Source organism: Clytia hemisphaerica, unplaced genomic scaffold, assembly GCF_902728285.1.
Source record: "Clytia hemisphaerica strain Z4C2 unplaced genomic scaffold, Clytia hemisphaerica genome assembly, whole genome shotgun sequence".
Lineage (NCBI taxonomy): Eukaryota > Metazoa > Cnidaria > Hydrozoa > Leptothecata > Clytiidae > Clytia > Clytia hemisphaerica.
The window spans coordinates 159,673-174,876 of NW_027104593.1; the positions used below are offsets into that span (position 1 = coordinate 159,673).

The following is a 15,204-nucleotide window of genomic DNA, read 5'->3' on the forward strand; positions in this document are numbered from 1 at the left end:
CATTTTAATTTTTGATGTAATTATTGCTCCACAACCAAGTTTTATTTTTCTCCCATTCCTTTTTTGTACTCTCAGTATACATAACTGATGTTATGAGTGCCCCTGCCTGTAACACATAGAGGACTTTTTCTCGACACCAACAGAGTGATAAAAATCGCGTAATGGGATAGATAGGGAGTAAGGCTATAGACCCCCGAGTAAGGACTAAGAAGGATGGGTAAATTATCTTCTTCTTTTCTTCTTCAAGTACACTAAAGTCTGTCTCTCCCAATATATTTTGCAGTTAAGACAAAAAAGGCTGTACTTTTTGATAGAATTCGAATTGGATAGCGGTTTTGTGCTCGTTAAAAAGCTAATCCAGAGTGGAATATTATCAAACAGAAAAAAATAAAAATGGAAAACAAAGATGAAAATTGAAGAAGAAGAGAATCAACTTCTTGCAGAATAATGCTAAGATCTCCATTTTTACATCAGAAATTCTTCAATATTAGAAAGTCATAATGTGAAAAAAAATCAAAAAATATTCATTCAGTCAAATAATACAGCTTAAAAATTTGCCCTGGTTGATTTAAAAACGGCTCTTTTTTATGCTTTTTGATTGTTTTTGAAGTCAACCATTGATAAACTTTGGACTATATCTCTCGATGGAATAAATTTCTTTGAAAAATGTTTTCACATTAATGAATTTCTAAGTTCAAAGAATCACTCATGTGAAAATGATAATTATAGCACAATTATTGAAGAAGTTGATTTTCTTCTTCTTCATTTTCAATCTTCGCTTTCCGATCTTTTATGAGTTTTTTCTTTATGATAAAATTCCACTCCTGTTTGTCTTTTCAACAAGCACTAAACCACTATCTAATTCGAATTTTATCAAAAATTACAGCCTTTTTTGTCTCCACTGCAAATTATATTGAGACAGACTTTAGTTTTCCAAAAGTCTTAGTGGCTCTTCTTAGAGGTATCGCTGGTGGTCCCTTCTCTTCAAGGATTCAACAAATATGTCAAGGAGTCGCAAATTTACTACTTATTGGTTTCATATCATCGCAAAAAGAGTAAACTTTAAGTCGCAGTCGTTTAATTACTAAATGTGAGATTCACGGAATGTTCGGCTTTGGGCGACTGTCAATCTCTCTTAGCTCAAATTAGTTATCTTATGGTATGATTCACGGAAGTACCATCTACATTCAATGGTAAAAAAAGTCTAGTAGTATGTTTTGAATGACATTAATGACAATCTTTGGGGTGATTGGGCCGTTTCTTGCAATTTGATTGTTTTAAAATAAATATATTAGGATTCAGAGTCCGAATTTTGTTAGGGCTCAGAATTTGTCTTTCAGGATGCGATTTTGCCTGAGCTTGAGTATTACATTGTATGAATATTACACTGTGGCGACAAATAAAGGCAATGTTTCAGCGCGCACTCAGCAAATACTATAAGTTACAATGGCAATTATCTGGGATCTTTTAACCAAATCACAGATAAGATACTTAGAAAAGATTCAATAACGAATTTATAAGTCTCAGAAGAATTGAATAAAGCTAGACATATGTAATGATATAAACTTCTTGAGGTTAAAATGAGGATATGTGTTCTCCCTTCGATTCTTGAGATAGTAATGTAGCAGAGATTTGCTTACAGTCCATCCACACAGGTTAATTTTAGAGAAATCTAAACTGTATAGGGTACTAGGTAACACCTTCGATTTCATTCCATTCATTTTCTTCAGACAATGAGATCTTACCCCTTCCAAAAGTCAATTTACTGATGAAATTCATGAAATATGTTAAACAATGATCACTTATCTTGAACCCTTTACTTTTTGTCTCTGATGGACATCCCTAAAGCAAAATATTGTGAAAAGTCAATGTAAATCATAGGCTTATATATTGGTTTACAAAAAAAATGAGATAATTCAAGATTTTACAAAATATTCCATGTACCAAATTACAAAGAAGATTTATTGATTCAAATTATTTATAAATACGCAATCTTTTGGATTTTCCTAAACCTGTAAAACTTAAGAGGAATAGGATTAAAAATTTGCATCTTTTTTATAGCAAGAGCCGTCAAAACATTATATTGAGTCTCAGAAGTAGTCTCGAGTATCATTTTGGGCTAAAGAGCAGGTTAAAGCTTGATGTTTCCCTAGGTTTTAGGTTGACCATAACATCATTTTCGGCTTGCTTAGAAGTCGATAGAATTTATTTCACCGATAAACGGCGAGGGGAATAAATTCAAATAAATATCGATAATAAAAAAACCATAAATCCGTAAAACTAAAAGTATTATAATTATCCCAAAACAAGTAAATAAGAAATTACTACCAACATGCAACAAATTTAAACATCTCAAAGAAATCTTGACAGAACAGAAAAATGTTGAAAACCTATACCTGAAATAAAGCTATATCTAGTTCTAAACCCGTCACAAATAATAAAAACGAAAATTAAGTTAAAACGAAGGATTGGACTGAAAATGAAAAACACTTTCCAACAACAACAAACATTTACATAGAAAAAATGTTGAACAAGCTAAAAATATTCAACAAACTTTAACAGTAAAAATTTCTGCAAAAATTTTTATCCAATTTCAAAATTTCAAACTGTCAAATAAGAGGTGCGAATCATTAACTGACACTGGCAGTTTTCGGTCGTTTCAAAGAAACCTGCAGTGGCTTTCCACGTTCTAAACAATAACCATTCAAACGGAAAATCGCTGCCAGTGCGTCTTCATAATGGACCATGTTAACAAAACCATACCCCCTGCATTTCTTCTCATGGTCGATGATGACACGTACAGAATGAATAGCACCGTGTTTGCTGAACAGTTGAAACAATGTAAGATCTGATGCATCAGAGGGGAGATTGTAAACAAAAACACACCAACTTGTAACCGAAGATTGAGTGGATGAAAGATTATTCAAAACACTGTTACTGCTTGAATTGAAGCTGTTACTGAAAGACGTTGGGGATCCTGAACCATTAGTATTGGCTGGTGAATTTGAAGCCATCACAGCAGCGGATAAAGGTGAATAGATTCCTTGCGTTTGTAAGTAACCAGCACTGGCTATGCCAGCTTTGGCTTGTGCTAAGATATCAACATAAGATTGTACTTTCTGACTTGGAGGATTAGCAAATTTAACTGTCAATGGTTTGATAGAGCCTGGTAGATTGGGTACTTTGTTGTTTAAAGCTTCAATGGACAATTCAGCTTGTCGACGTTTGTCGAATCTAACAAAACCAACACCTCGACTGACACCATTTTCATCAACTAGAACTTTACTTGTGATAATCTCACCGTAACTTTGGAATAATTCGCGTAGTCTGACTGCGTCACATGTCTGTGATAACCCACTGATGTAGAGATTAGCGTTCTTGATTTCGTTTGAACTTGGTCTTGCATAGCTGACCTATGGAAGAAAAATCATAAGCAATGAGCTAAAGCAATAGACAATGGAAAATTTTCATTTGATAGATAGATAGAACTAACTAATATTACTGAACTCCTAGTAATATGTTTGTGACATGTAAGACGAAAATTTTGAATGTTCCAAAATATATTATTCCATTGCCTTATCGAAAATATTTTCAGGAGAAAAAAAGAGATGATACATGGGTGATCTTAACACATTATTTTTCACATAATTAAGGGTGTGCTTGAAACTTTCTCTTGCCATGTGGGTGATTATATCTCAAATGTTGTCTAAAGGTTAGTGTCTGCATTTTTTTTACTGACCGCAAAATTGTTGTAACTAACTTGTGAAAAATCATTTTGAAATTCTTACTTTGATCGTCTTTGTTGTTAATTTCATTCCTTGTAACGAACGAATAGCTTTCCTTGCATCTCTTGAGTCTTGAAAATTAACAAAGGCATAACCAAGACTTGATTTGGTGACTTTATCACGAATGAGTTTGCAACTCTCCAAACCACCAATGGATGTAAACAGTGTTCTGAGTTCTTCTTCTGTCATCTCTTGTGGTAAGTAATTGATAATGAGATTCGTTCGTTGATCATCTTCGTCTAGTTTCGTCGTATCCAATTCTTCCTGAAAATAAGAAGTGATACAACCTTGTATCAACATTTTGAGAATATATTCTAGAAAACCACCCCTGCATCAACGTTCTGAGAATATATTCCAGAAAACCACCTCTGCATCAATGTTTTGAGAATATATTCCAGGAAACCACACATGTATCAATCAATGTTTTGAGGATTCCAAAATCTCTTCAAAATTATACCCTTGCTGTATCAGCGTATTAAGAACCCCTTCAGTGAAATTTCTTTAAAATGTCAACCTAGCTGCATCATTTTATTGGAAATTTTCTCAAAATAGCATCCCTGTTTCTCTGTTCTAAAACTTTTTCTGGCACTGCTAGAGTGAAGGCGGGCGAGAACAGAAGATTTTCAAGATTGTTTTGCCTTTTTTTGTAAGCTCTTTCCAACATATTCCATTTGTCTGTAATGACCAGAAAGCTCTCTTCTTCCGAAATATATCTATCCCTTGTTCCTTTCCTTCTCTTTTAGCTGTTACCCATCAAGCAGAGGGGGACACCATAAGCATCATTTTGTATGAAGTTTGAAATATTTGATTTGACTAGGCCGGAGATTCAAACCTTAACCCAGCACATTGCAGCAGAAGGCTCTACTTTCACTGGGGTTCGGGAGGTTATGAGAAAATCTTTCAGAACATGTTTTAGTTTTATGGACCATAAAACAATCCACTACCGTAGAGTATTCAAATCTGCGACCTGCTCGGGTAGGCTTTGATTTTATTTATCGAACTTTGTCCTCTAAAAATCCTAAAACAACTTCGAAATATTAATAAAACTGAACGCGAGGAAGAATATGGAATAAAAGGAAATATTTATCATACTTTTCAAGAAATTTAACTTTTTAATCTATTATGTTCATCACTAATTATTTAATAAACTTTTCATTTCAATTTTTCAATTTTTAACTTCTTCTATTTTTCATGTCATCTACGATGATAAACGAAAGCAAAGAAAAACATGGAAGATTTTTTAAATTCTGTTTTTTTAGAAGGTGCAGCTCACTTCTTCAAAAATATGATTTGATTGGTTGCGTTTACCCCGACACTCGATTTTCTTCAAAAATATGATTTGATTGGTTGCGTTTACCCCGACACTCGATTTTCTTCAAAAATATGATTTGATTAGTTGCGTTTTTACCCCGACACTCGATTTTGGAAATTCTACTATAAGATTCCCTTTATTGAATAAAAATGAGTCATTTGAGAAAGTCTATCTGCCGTATATCCAACCCTCACATATGCCTTCTGCCGGCTATTGAAGAATAAATTCCAGTTATTAAGTGATTTAAAATATCTTATTTTTGTTCTAAAATTACCATGCCAAAGACTTTTGTTTTAAATCATGTTAAATCCATCATATTTTGAATTTTAGAAAATATTTTATTCTTCAGGTGTTTAAAACGAGGCTGTCAAAAACCTGTATCAATTTGGAAATGTGAAATTAATTTCTCACAAAGCATGTTTTGATCACCGAAAAAGTTGCGGTTAAAAAGATTTTCTAAATTTTCATACCTAACAGAAAAAAGGGCAAAATAAAAACACCAAAACAGCAGGTGCATCAAAAGGCAAAAAAACGAATTGAGCATCATCTCCATTTAACACTCTGTTAAAATGAAACAATTTTATCACAATAGCAAATGAAGTGAAAAACATGAAATTTTATTTTCTTTCCCCTCTATGTTACGAGCCCACACTTTGTAGCCGATTTAAAAAGATTTTAGTATGAAAATACGTTCTCCTTTTGGTAGCATATGGTTTCGAACCTTGAAAAATCGGAAACGTTTTCTGAGGCTCTCTGCAAAATTCTTCATTTCATAACTTTAAGTTTGAACTCGTTTTATATAATTGAAATTTTGGGTAATGTTCTAGTATCTAGTATGTACCATGTGTAAATGATGCTGCATAGACCTTTCTCTTTTTCTGTAATTGTAAATTTTTAGTTGATTCAATCATAGCCGCGGCTTTCTTATACTATGATTAAATTTTCTCCAGTACTTTAAAATAGTAATAAACTTTCAACAGAGAGACAGTCAAGGTTAACATTATCTCAAACACGCTGGCAGTGATTAAAGTTTCTAAAAAAAACCATATCTCCTAGTGTAAACTTAAGAGTGCAATTCTTTCTTCAAATATGGCTAACATTTTAGGGCATTTCCCTCACAGGAATAATTTTTGGGCACATGGGTACAACTAGTTATGTGTCCATTTAATTGCAATTCAGAAAAAACAAAATGATTTTCATGTAAAGTTATGGAAAGCAAGTGATCGAGCTAAATACCAATACACCCCTGTCTCACAGCCTCGATGGAAGATTTTCCCTCAGTGGAGGAAATCCAAATGTAGACATAAATTTTATTGTTCTAATAATTCCAGTGGGGATTGGTTTGGAGCGTAATTTTTTCTATTAAATTCAAAGTAGATTTCCCAGTGAAATTGTGGGGTATTTTTTTCCACCAGGGATGAAATTTTGGGCAAATTTTTCTGAGGGCTGGGGTCCTAGCGAGCTTGTCACACATGTGTTTGTAAGAATCAAATTGACAGTCATCCCTATCGAGAACTACACTAAAATTCTGATTCTGATTACTATTCCAATAATCCCTTCTTTATTTTTGAACGATAACTTGAAATCCTCTGTATTTGAAAAAGTAGATTTTGAAGAAGAAATGTTGTGGAAATATTATGCTCTTATTGGTCATTTAAATCGTCACCATTGACATCAAATTCTACTGAACAGAGGTGTTTTCAGTGAAAGATTTGAAGGATTTTAATGGATGATACCCAATGATATCCACTTTCTCTGAGTTTTCATATATTTGTTAAAAACGACTTTTTCGTAAGAGACAGGGGTGATTCCGAACAAAGTTGTGAATTGGAATGGAGTAAATTCAAAAAGAATGAGACAAGAAAACCATAACCAGATCCTCAAGAAAACTTTAGATTCTTTACAAAAAAAGAGGATTGTTTTTGAAGTTGGATAACTTTAGCTTACCTGATTGATCAGAAGTTGACTTGGATTATTCTTCTGGAGGAAGATGGTGTTTTGAATTACAGGTGCCATGACTTTGATGTGTTAGAATCCCTGGAACTTATCTACGTAGATTTAACGGGTTCTGATCGTGCAATATAAAGTGGTGCGTGAAATGCGTGATAAACCACCGAAGACCAAACAAACAAACAACAACAAATCAGCAAAAAGACCACAGTAAGCAAGTATACAAAAACAGAAATTAAATAAACTTGCAAAAAATGAAAAAAATGTTTTGGTTTTTTCGTGATGAAGACCTTACATTGGTGGTTCATAAAAGTAAGAGTGTATTACCAGGTCTTCTGATGTGCTTTTTACGAAAAGGACGCCTTATTTTTCCTGATCTATTGTCATTTAGAATAATGAAAGAAAGGGCAAGGGATAACAAAACATAATAATAACGTTCCTGTAGAATAAAATGCTCTTCTATTGGTTAAAAACCTTATGCATAATTCATACTCGATGGAACTATTTTATCTTTCTTTTTCGTTCGTTCGTCCCTTATCTTTTTTTCAACTTACATAAATTTCTTTTTGAAGAAAATGATGAAATTTTAGGATATTTTTTTTGTAAATGGGAGTTGAGGAGAGGAAAGAGGAGAAATTTCTTTGACTATAATAAACTCCGTAAGATAAGGTAGGGAAATACAGAGAATGAAAAAAGCATAAAATATAGAATCGATTTTGGTCTATGAATCCACGAAAAACGGATTCTTTAGTTTATTGTATTACTTTAAATATAAAGGAAAAATATTCAATAATTGATTAGTCTAGTGGTATTTAGTCCCCCAGAAGCTTTTATAATAATAATGTACTTTTTTATATTTCCGAAGAAAAGAAAAAATCTGTAAGCCTAGCTGGATATGAATCCTTTTCACTCAATGTTTTTAAGAGAAAATAAAAATCATTGTAATCAAGGAAAAAATATGTGAAGATTTTTTAGAGTGAAATTAAGGAAATAAAATTTTATATCTTTGATGATAATATGTTCCCTTTAATATTATACAAAACAGTCTATAAAATAAAGAAAAGAAAGGTTTTTTATTTTCTAGGATTAGTAATCCACTGAAATAGAGCAGTTTCATTTGGTAAAGACACCCCCTTCTCACAAACCCACTTGGAACCCTTTCCACTGGAAAAATTGTCTAAAATATTGTCCCCGGTGGGAAATTATACTCTAATTTTTGTCCCCACTGAAAATAACTAGATAAGCAAATCCTCACTGCAAAATATTGTGCGACTTTGTCCATCCCCAATGAATTTTCTGGCTAGAAAATAATGAAATCCAAGTCTCCAGCCATAAAAAATATGAGAATATCAGATAACAGTATTGGTCCGTTATTCTTACCCCCACTGGCTGATAAAATCCCACCGGGTCTGTGAGAAGGGGGTGTGTTTAAATTTTCTGGCAAGAACCTCTATTCGGCCTCTCTACTAACAGACTTTATAGCACCATACCCATGGCTCAATGACCCGATGATAATGTTCAAGTCGACAACCAGATATCTATGAAGTTGAAAATCTTTTGATTTTGGATTCTACTGTTGAAAGTTAAAATTCCAGTGAGGTTTCTTAAAATTATATACAGTGTCCTTCCCGGCGAGAAGTGAAGAACTAATGTTTTTTCCGATTGGGGATGAAAACTTTTTTCTTATTGGGATACGGGGGAGCAAATGCATTTGACTTCTGTTATTCGAATCTTTCTTTAATTTGAACTAATTCACAGTTTCCATCAAGAGGAAGCTTTAATCAAATAATTTCTATAATTTGAGCAAAAACCAGACTTCGAATTAGTAACAGTTCAACTGTATCATTCTCACCTTTAAGGAGCCAGTTAGACCTGGTGTCATTATAGGTTTTTCATCTTTATCAGTTTAAAAATAAACTGGTTGGAAAGGAGTGTAAAGGATATATTAGGCGGCAGAATTACCTGCCTTGTAATCTTTGGTTTGAAAATTGTGGAATCTTTAAACATCAGAATTTAAGTAATTTAAGCTACTATTTATTGAATTTTTCATTTTTTACTGAATATATTATGATAAAACTAGCCATAGCTTTCACTAACTGCCACCCGCTAATTAATACAAATGCTTGTAAAACTAATTAATGCTAATTAAGACTTTTTAATGCTTTATAGCAAAAGTTTGGAAATGATTTGGAATAGTTAGAATGATTCTTCTCAGCATTTTCTTTGAGATATCAATGAATAAGCTAACATAAATGAGACATTTTTTTTCTAAAAATATGAATTACTTTTTACAAAGAATAAAATAAGAATCTTAAAACATTCATTAGGAAAAGTGTCCAGGTAGAATCAATTACAGACAGTTACAGATTTGTTTTTTGTTTTTGTGTTTTTGTGTATACTAAACCAGACAAAAGACATGCAACTATATTTATTTCAACCAATTTGAAATAGGTATAAATGAAACATAGTAGAACCAAACAGCATAAGAAATGCTATGAGCCAAAAACATAACGAGCAGGAACCAAAAATTGACAGGTAACAACGTACCGTGAAATTGGGTAACTTGCATCAGTGGAGGCTAACATGCATAGCCCTCGAATGAATGACCTGGCTGGTCATTAAAATACAACTACGCAGCTCTGCTCGCAGCTCTGCTCTACCATTTTTGTTTTGATTTAACTTTGTATTTTAATGACCAGCCAGGTCATTCATTTGAGGGCTATGCAAGTTAGCCTCCACTGATGCAAGTTACCCAATCTCACGGTACTTAGGAGTTTTTCCAACTGTTTAACAAAGGATATCGTGATCCAAAATTGTTTACAATAAATGGATTTACCAGTAATCTAGAAGCTGTAACAGCGTTGTGTAAAGGATGGAAGATGATAGGACGTAACGTGGTAATAGTATCAGTAACGAGGCAATATTGATGAGCAGGAAGCAGGTATTAACAGGAAATAGCGTACATTCAGGACTTTTTCCAACGGCATGATAAGGGATCTCACGGACAAAATTGTTTACATTAAAAAGATATGCCAGTTATCTTGCTGTTGTAACAGCAACATCGTGTAGAAGGATGGAAAATCATGACGTAACGTGGTAATAGTAGCAGTAACGAGGTAATATTGCGTTGTCAAGGTAAACGAATCCTCATTCATAAAAAGCTTAAAGGGAAAATAAGAAACATGAAATTAGATGATATGCGATATGGTGAGTGTACTGCTGAAATTTCCTCAAAAATAGTTCACCAAAAGTTTCTTTCAATCTTTGATAATAATTTCCCAAATAGTGCCTGGTAAGTATCAACAAGAACACAGACCTGTGTTAAACATAAAAGATTAATAAAACCAAGTCTTATAAAAGTACAGAAAGAAAAAAATATTTATACTTACTGTCGAGAAGTATATTTACCATAACACAGGATTTTTAAGCATTCTTGTTGAGAGTAGAGTATGTTGAATGACGATTGTCGAATAAATTTAGTTACAGTGGAATTTCGTTGCCAATTCAACCAGGGTTGGTCTAAAAAGCAGGGTAGCCAATTGGGGTAGCCAATTGGGCTAGGTTGTGGGGTACCTAAATATTTTACAGACCAGAATAGAAATACCGAAAATGAATGCATAGAACCACATTTTACTGACCAGGGAGCATGAATCTGATTGATACTTAGATTGATCATGTATGATTCCAAAGATAAACAAAGATATAAATTACCACGTGTTAATGCACGAGGAGTAAGAAATAGAGTTTCATTATAATAGAGCTATTTCAAAAGACCTTTTGTATATACCTATTATAAGCTTCCATATTTAAAAATTTTGAAAGAAATTAATTGTGTTTGAAACATCTAAACATGATTTAAACTAAACAATAGATTCAATAACAAAGGATTGTTAAGATATGACAAGATTAGAGATCATATGGCCCAAAGGCGATTCCAAAGCTATTATCATCGAATTACAGCTTCATGGAAATAACAATTAGAAACATAAATAAAATCTAAATCTAAAAATTGTTTTGTATATATTTTTTATTCGGGTCTGTAAATTTTCAAACGAAGCCAAGAAGGAAGACAAAATGGCGCCAGGTCTCTTGAGAAGTAACAAAGTTCAGTACCTTTGGAAAAAAGGCTATTGTGGCTGAAGTTCGAAAGGAATCTTAAATTCTATTACATGGAATCATTAACAAGATGTTGTAATAGTTATTTCCACATTAAACAGGTTTCAGATTTCAAAAGTTTAGGCAAAAAGAGGTACCCCATAACCTAGCCCAATTGGCTACCCCATTGGCTACCCTGCTTTTTAGACCAACCCATTCAACCACCAACAATAATCACTTTTGTCCATATTCAATCATTGTTCTACTATTATCATTTTAATCATTGTTCATTATTATTGCTATTGGGGACAAACTGTTTGGATCGAAAAATGAATCAATCTCCTGAATGTCTAAGACAGGAGACAGATTGTAATTTGACTGTCAGCAAATACACTGATTGGTATATGTATACATCTTGTTTAATCCGAAAGTCAAAAGTAAATGCATACAAGTATTTTGACTTTCGGATTAAACGAAGAGAGAGCTTGAATTTAAAAAAACTTCCAGAAACTTCTCCATTCCATTTCCTGGGGTTGGTCTAAAAAGCAGGGTAGCCAATTGGGGTAGCCAATTGGGCTAGGTTGTGGGGTACCTAAATATTTTACAGACCAGAATAGAAATACCGAAAATGAATGCATAGAACCACATTTTACTGACCAGGGAGCATGAATCTGATTGATACTTAGATTGATCATGTATGATTCCAAAGATAAACAAAGATATAAATTACCACGTGTTAATGCACGAGGAGTAAGAAATAGAGCTTCATTATAATAGAGCTATTTCAAAAGACCTTTTGTACCTATTATAAGCTGCCATATTTAAAAATTTTGAAAGGAATTAATTGTTTGAAACATCTAAACATGATTTAAATTGAACAATAGATTCAATAACAAAGGATTGTTAAGATATGACAAGATTAGAGATCATATGGCCTAAAGGCGATTCATCCAAAGCTATTATCATCGAATTATAGCTTCAAGGAAATAACAATTAAAAACATAAATAAAATCTAAATCTAAATATTAAAAACTGTTTTGTATATATTTTTTATTCGGGTCTGTAAATTTTCAATCGAAGCCAAGAAGGAAGACAAAATGGCGCCAGGTCTCTTGAGAAGTAACAAAGTTCAGTACATTTGGAAAAAAGGCTATTGTGGCTGAAGTTCGAAAGGAATCTTAAATTTTATTACATAGAATCATTAACAAGATGTTGTAATAGTTATTTCCACATTAAACAGGTTTCAGATTTCAAAAGTTTAGGCAAAAAGAGGTACCCCATAACCTAGCCCAATTGGCTACCCCATTGGCTACCCTGCTTTTTAGACCAACCCCATTTCCTGCATGTTGACCAATCGGGCAAAATTCTACAAGCGGAATAGAATCTACTGTCGAAAGCTGAGTAAAATGCCCGCGGCGCCTGCTATTATAAAGAAAAAGTTTTTAGGCTAGCAACTGCCGTCCCTGAAAAAAAACCGAACATTTACGGAAGAGATTAACTACGGGTAGGCTTGCGCGACAAAACAAAACAAAACAAAACAAAAAACGCAAAAATTCGAGATTCCAGTCCAATATCTATGCGTGAAACTATAAGTGCCTCCTCGTCGCTGCGCTCCTGCGGGGGCAAATACAACTTGAAACTAAAAAAAGTACAACTTTAAAGTATGTTTAGAAATTTTAAATACTAGTAATAATTTAATATGTACTAACCCTATTTGGCATAAAAACAATTTACAAAACCTGGGAGTATTTCAAAACCACGAAATTAAGTTTTTTACCGCTCTCGTCATCAAAAGATAGTTCTCAAATCAAATAGTTCTCAAAAGATAGAGCTCATACTTTAATGTAGTCGTTTTGGTTTCGAGTATTGTCTGAGCGACTTTTCTCCGGCTCGCTTAAAAAGGTTTGTACCATCGATGATCGTGACTTCAAAATTCGTGGTTGCCTTAAAGGCTCCTGTCGAGGTTTGTGTCCGGATATCTTGTTAACAATGCCGGAAATCCAAGCATACATTTGGAAACGGAATTGTGGAAATTTACCGGAGTAAACAATAATGTTCATAATGGAACCGGACAGCATTAAAACGCCTAACCATTCATTTAGCATCACCAAATGTTTGCCATGCTCTTGATCAATGTTTTTAACATCTGGTGAATATAGATATATGCAAGTTATCACGAAATAGTTTATATTGTACGGGACCGATGTTAACGCGAACATGAGAACTGAATAAAATAAAGCGCTAATAATGTCGCGGTCTTTCTTGTTACGGATCCCGAATCGACGTCCTACATCAAGCGACGGACGATGAGACGAGTGGTGCTTGACGAATTTCTTGAGGTGTGAATAACTAGCACGTACTAGATTCTCTGACGAGTTTGAAGAAGATGGGTTTGAATTGAACACAGATTTAGTGTTTGAATCATTAGCATCTGCTTCTGATAGACTCTCAAAGACGTCATCTGGACAACTGCTGTTACCACTGTACAATCTACCTCGATGAAAAGCAAAGTGTACTCCATTTTTGGGCTGCTTAAGTTCAGATTGTCTTCCTCTTCGGTGTGCATGCGTGAAATTGATGTAATCGATTGAGCCTTCTGATTCGTTTTCGTCAAGAGTGATTAGTGGAGGTGGGCTAAGGGGTGGTTTCCATTTCGGTGTTGGCGGCGCGCCCATTCCTGAATAAAACGATGGCGTACTGCTACGGCGTCGTCGGCTTTCTAAAACGGTGGACGTATCGACATTATTTCTGAATGAATCGCTTTCTTTAAGAGCGCACGTGATTCGGAAGAAGAAGATGGTCAGTAAGAGTAAAGGAAGAATGCTCTCGAAGACCAGGAATGAAAGCGCGATCAGAACATGTTCCAGGGCATTTGAAGATAACAATAAACAATGCTCATCGTATATCTGAAGACGATTCATAACGGGAACTTTCAACAAGATGCATAAAAACCAGATCCCAAAAACAATCATATTGATAAAACGCTTAGTCAGGCGTTCTTTGAAAGGATGGCAAATAGCTCTGAACCTTTCGTATGCCATGAAGCAAAGAATCAGTGCACTGACATTCACAGTTATGGGACCTATGTAAGTCATTTTACAAAGAGTCTGACCTAAATGCCATTCCCCACCGGAAATCATTAGATAAAGCATTTGTACTGGAGTCATGATTGAATAAGTACAATCAGCGATCGCTAAATGGATAACAAACCAGCGGAAATTTGCCGCTCGCTTCATCTTGAAACCAAAGAAGAACATAACGAATATATTTCCAACGATTCCAAAGATCATAATGAAACCATAGATTCCACTACGGACATATATATCTGCGTCCTTCAACTCCATTCTCAAAATGTAATCTCGATTCCCCAATATCTTATTTTATTGTTTTTTTTTATAGATTATTAGTCATTGACAAGACTGCCAAAATGAATATCCAGGTCCCGAGTTCGTTTTTTTTGCTTTTTCTGTAAAATACAAAGATTATTAAAAATAATGAATAAAAAGAGAGACATATAGCTCTTTTATGACTGAAAAGGCCCTATCCAGGACAAAACTCACTATCTTAGGATAGGGGATAGGAAACCAACTCTTGCTCGCGATATACAGCAATAGAAAAAGATGATTACACACGACACACATCACGCAACACGCAAACCACTCTAGGCCTCTGTTATCATCTCTGCTGCATGCAAAATGTCACCAATATTATTATATTGTAATATTTTTTGACAGATGCCCCCCGTACTAAAAAGATCCCTCGGCAAAACAAAATGAATCGAGATAACATCTGATACAAAGTAGTCAAGTTAATTTAAACAGTTTCTCATAAACCTTTAACAAAGTTAGTGCATAATTATACAACAAAAATTTCATTGTCCCTCTATTCAATTATGAGGATTAAGAATTGGAAATACAATTTGCAAAGGATAATACCTCCAAAGTAATGGATACTTTATGAGACAATTATCGGATTAGGATTGTTGCGCTCAATCAATTCTATTGCTCTTTTTTTGTTTTTTTTCTCTGGCGCGGTTCAACTACGTTTTTTATAAGAACGTCC

The 15,204-nt window shown here is 34.0% G+C and overlaps 2 protein-coding genes across 2 annotated transcripts; both read right to left on the reverse strand.

The window, feature by feature from the left end:
* Positions 1–1,783: 1,783 nt before the first annotated feature.
* On the reverse strand, positions 1,784–7,369 carry LOC136823736 (ELAV-like protein 3). Its single transcript, XM_067079905.1, has 3 exons — positions 7,045–7,369; positions 3,789–4,049; positions 1,784–3,413 (listed from the first exon to the last, which is right to left on the reverse strand). Exons 1-3 carry the CDS (start codon positions 7,111–7,113, stop codon positions 2,631–2,633), a joined length of 1,113 nt encoding a protein of 370 aa, XP_066936006.1. The 5' UTR covers positions 7,114–7,369; the 3' UTR covers positions 1,784–2,630.
* A 5,580-nt stretch (positions 7,370–12,949) lies between these two features.
* On the reverse strand, positions 12,950–14,604 carry LOC136823735 (neuropeptide Y receptor type 5-like). The gene has a single exon (XM_067079904.1). The coding sequence runs from the start codon at positions 14,484–14,486 to the stop codon at positions 12,975–12,977; it is 1,512 nt and encodes a 503-aa protein (XP_066936005.1). The 5' UTR covers positions 14,487–14,604; the 3' UTR covers positions 12,950–12,974.
* Positions 14,605–15,204: the final 600 nt, after the last annotated feature.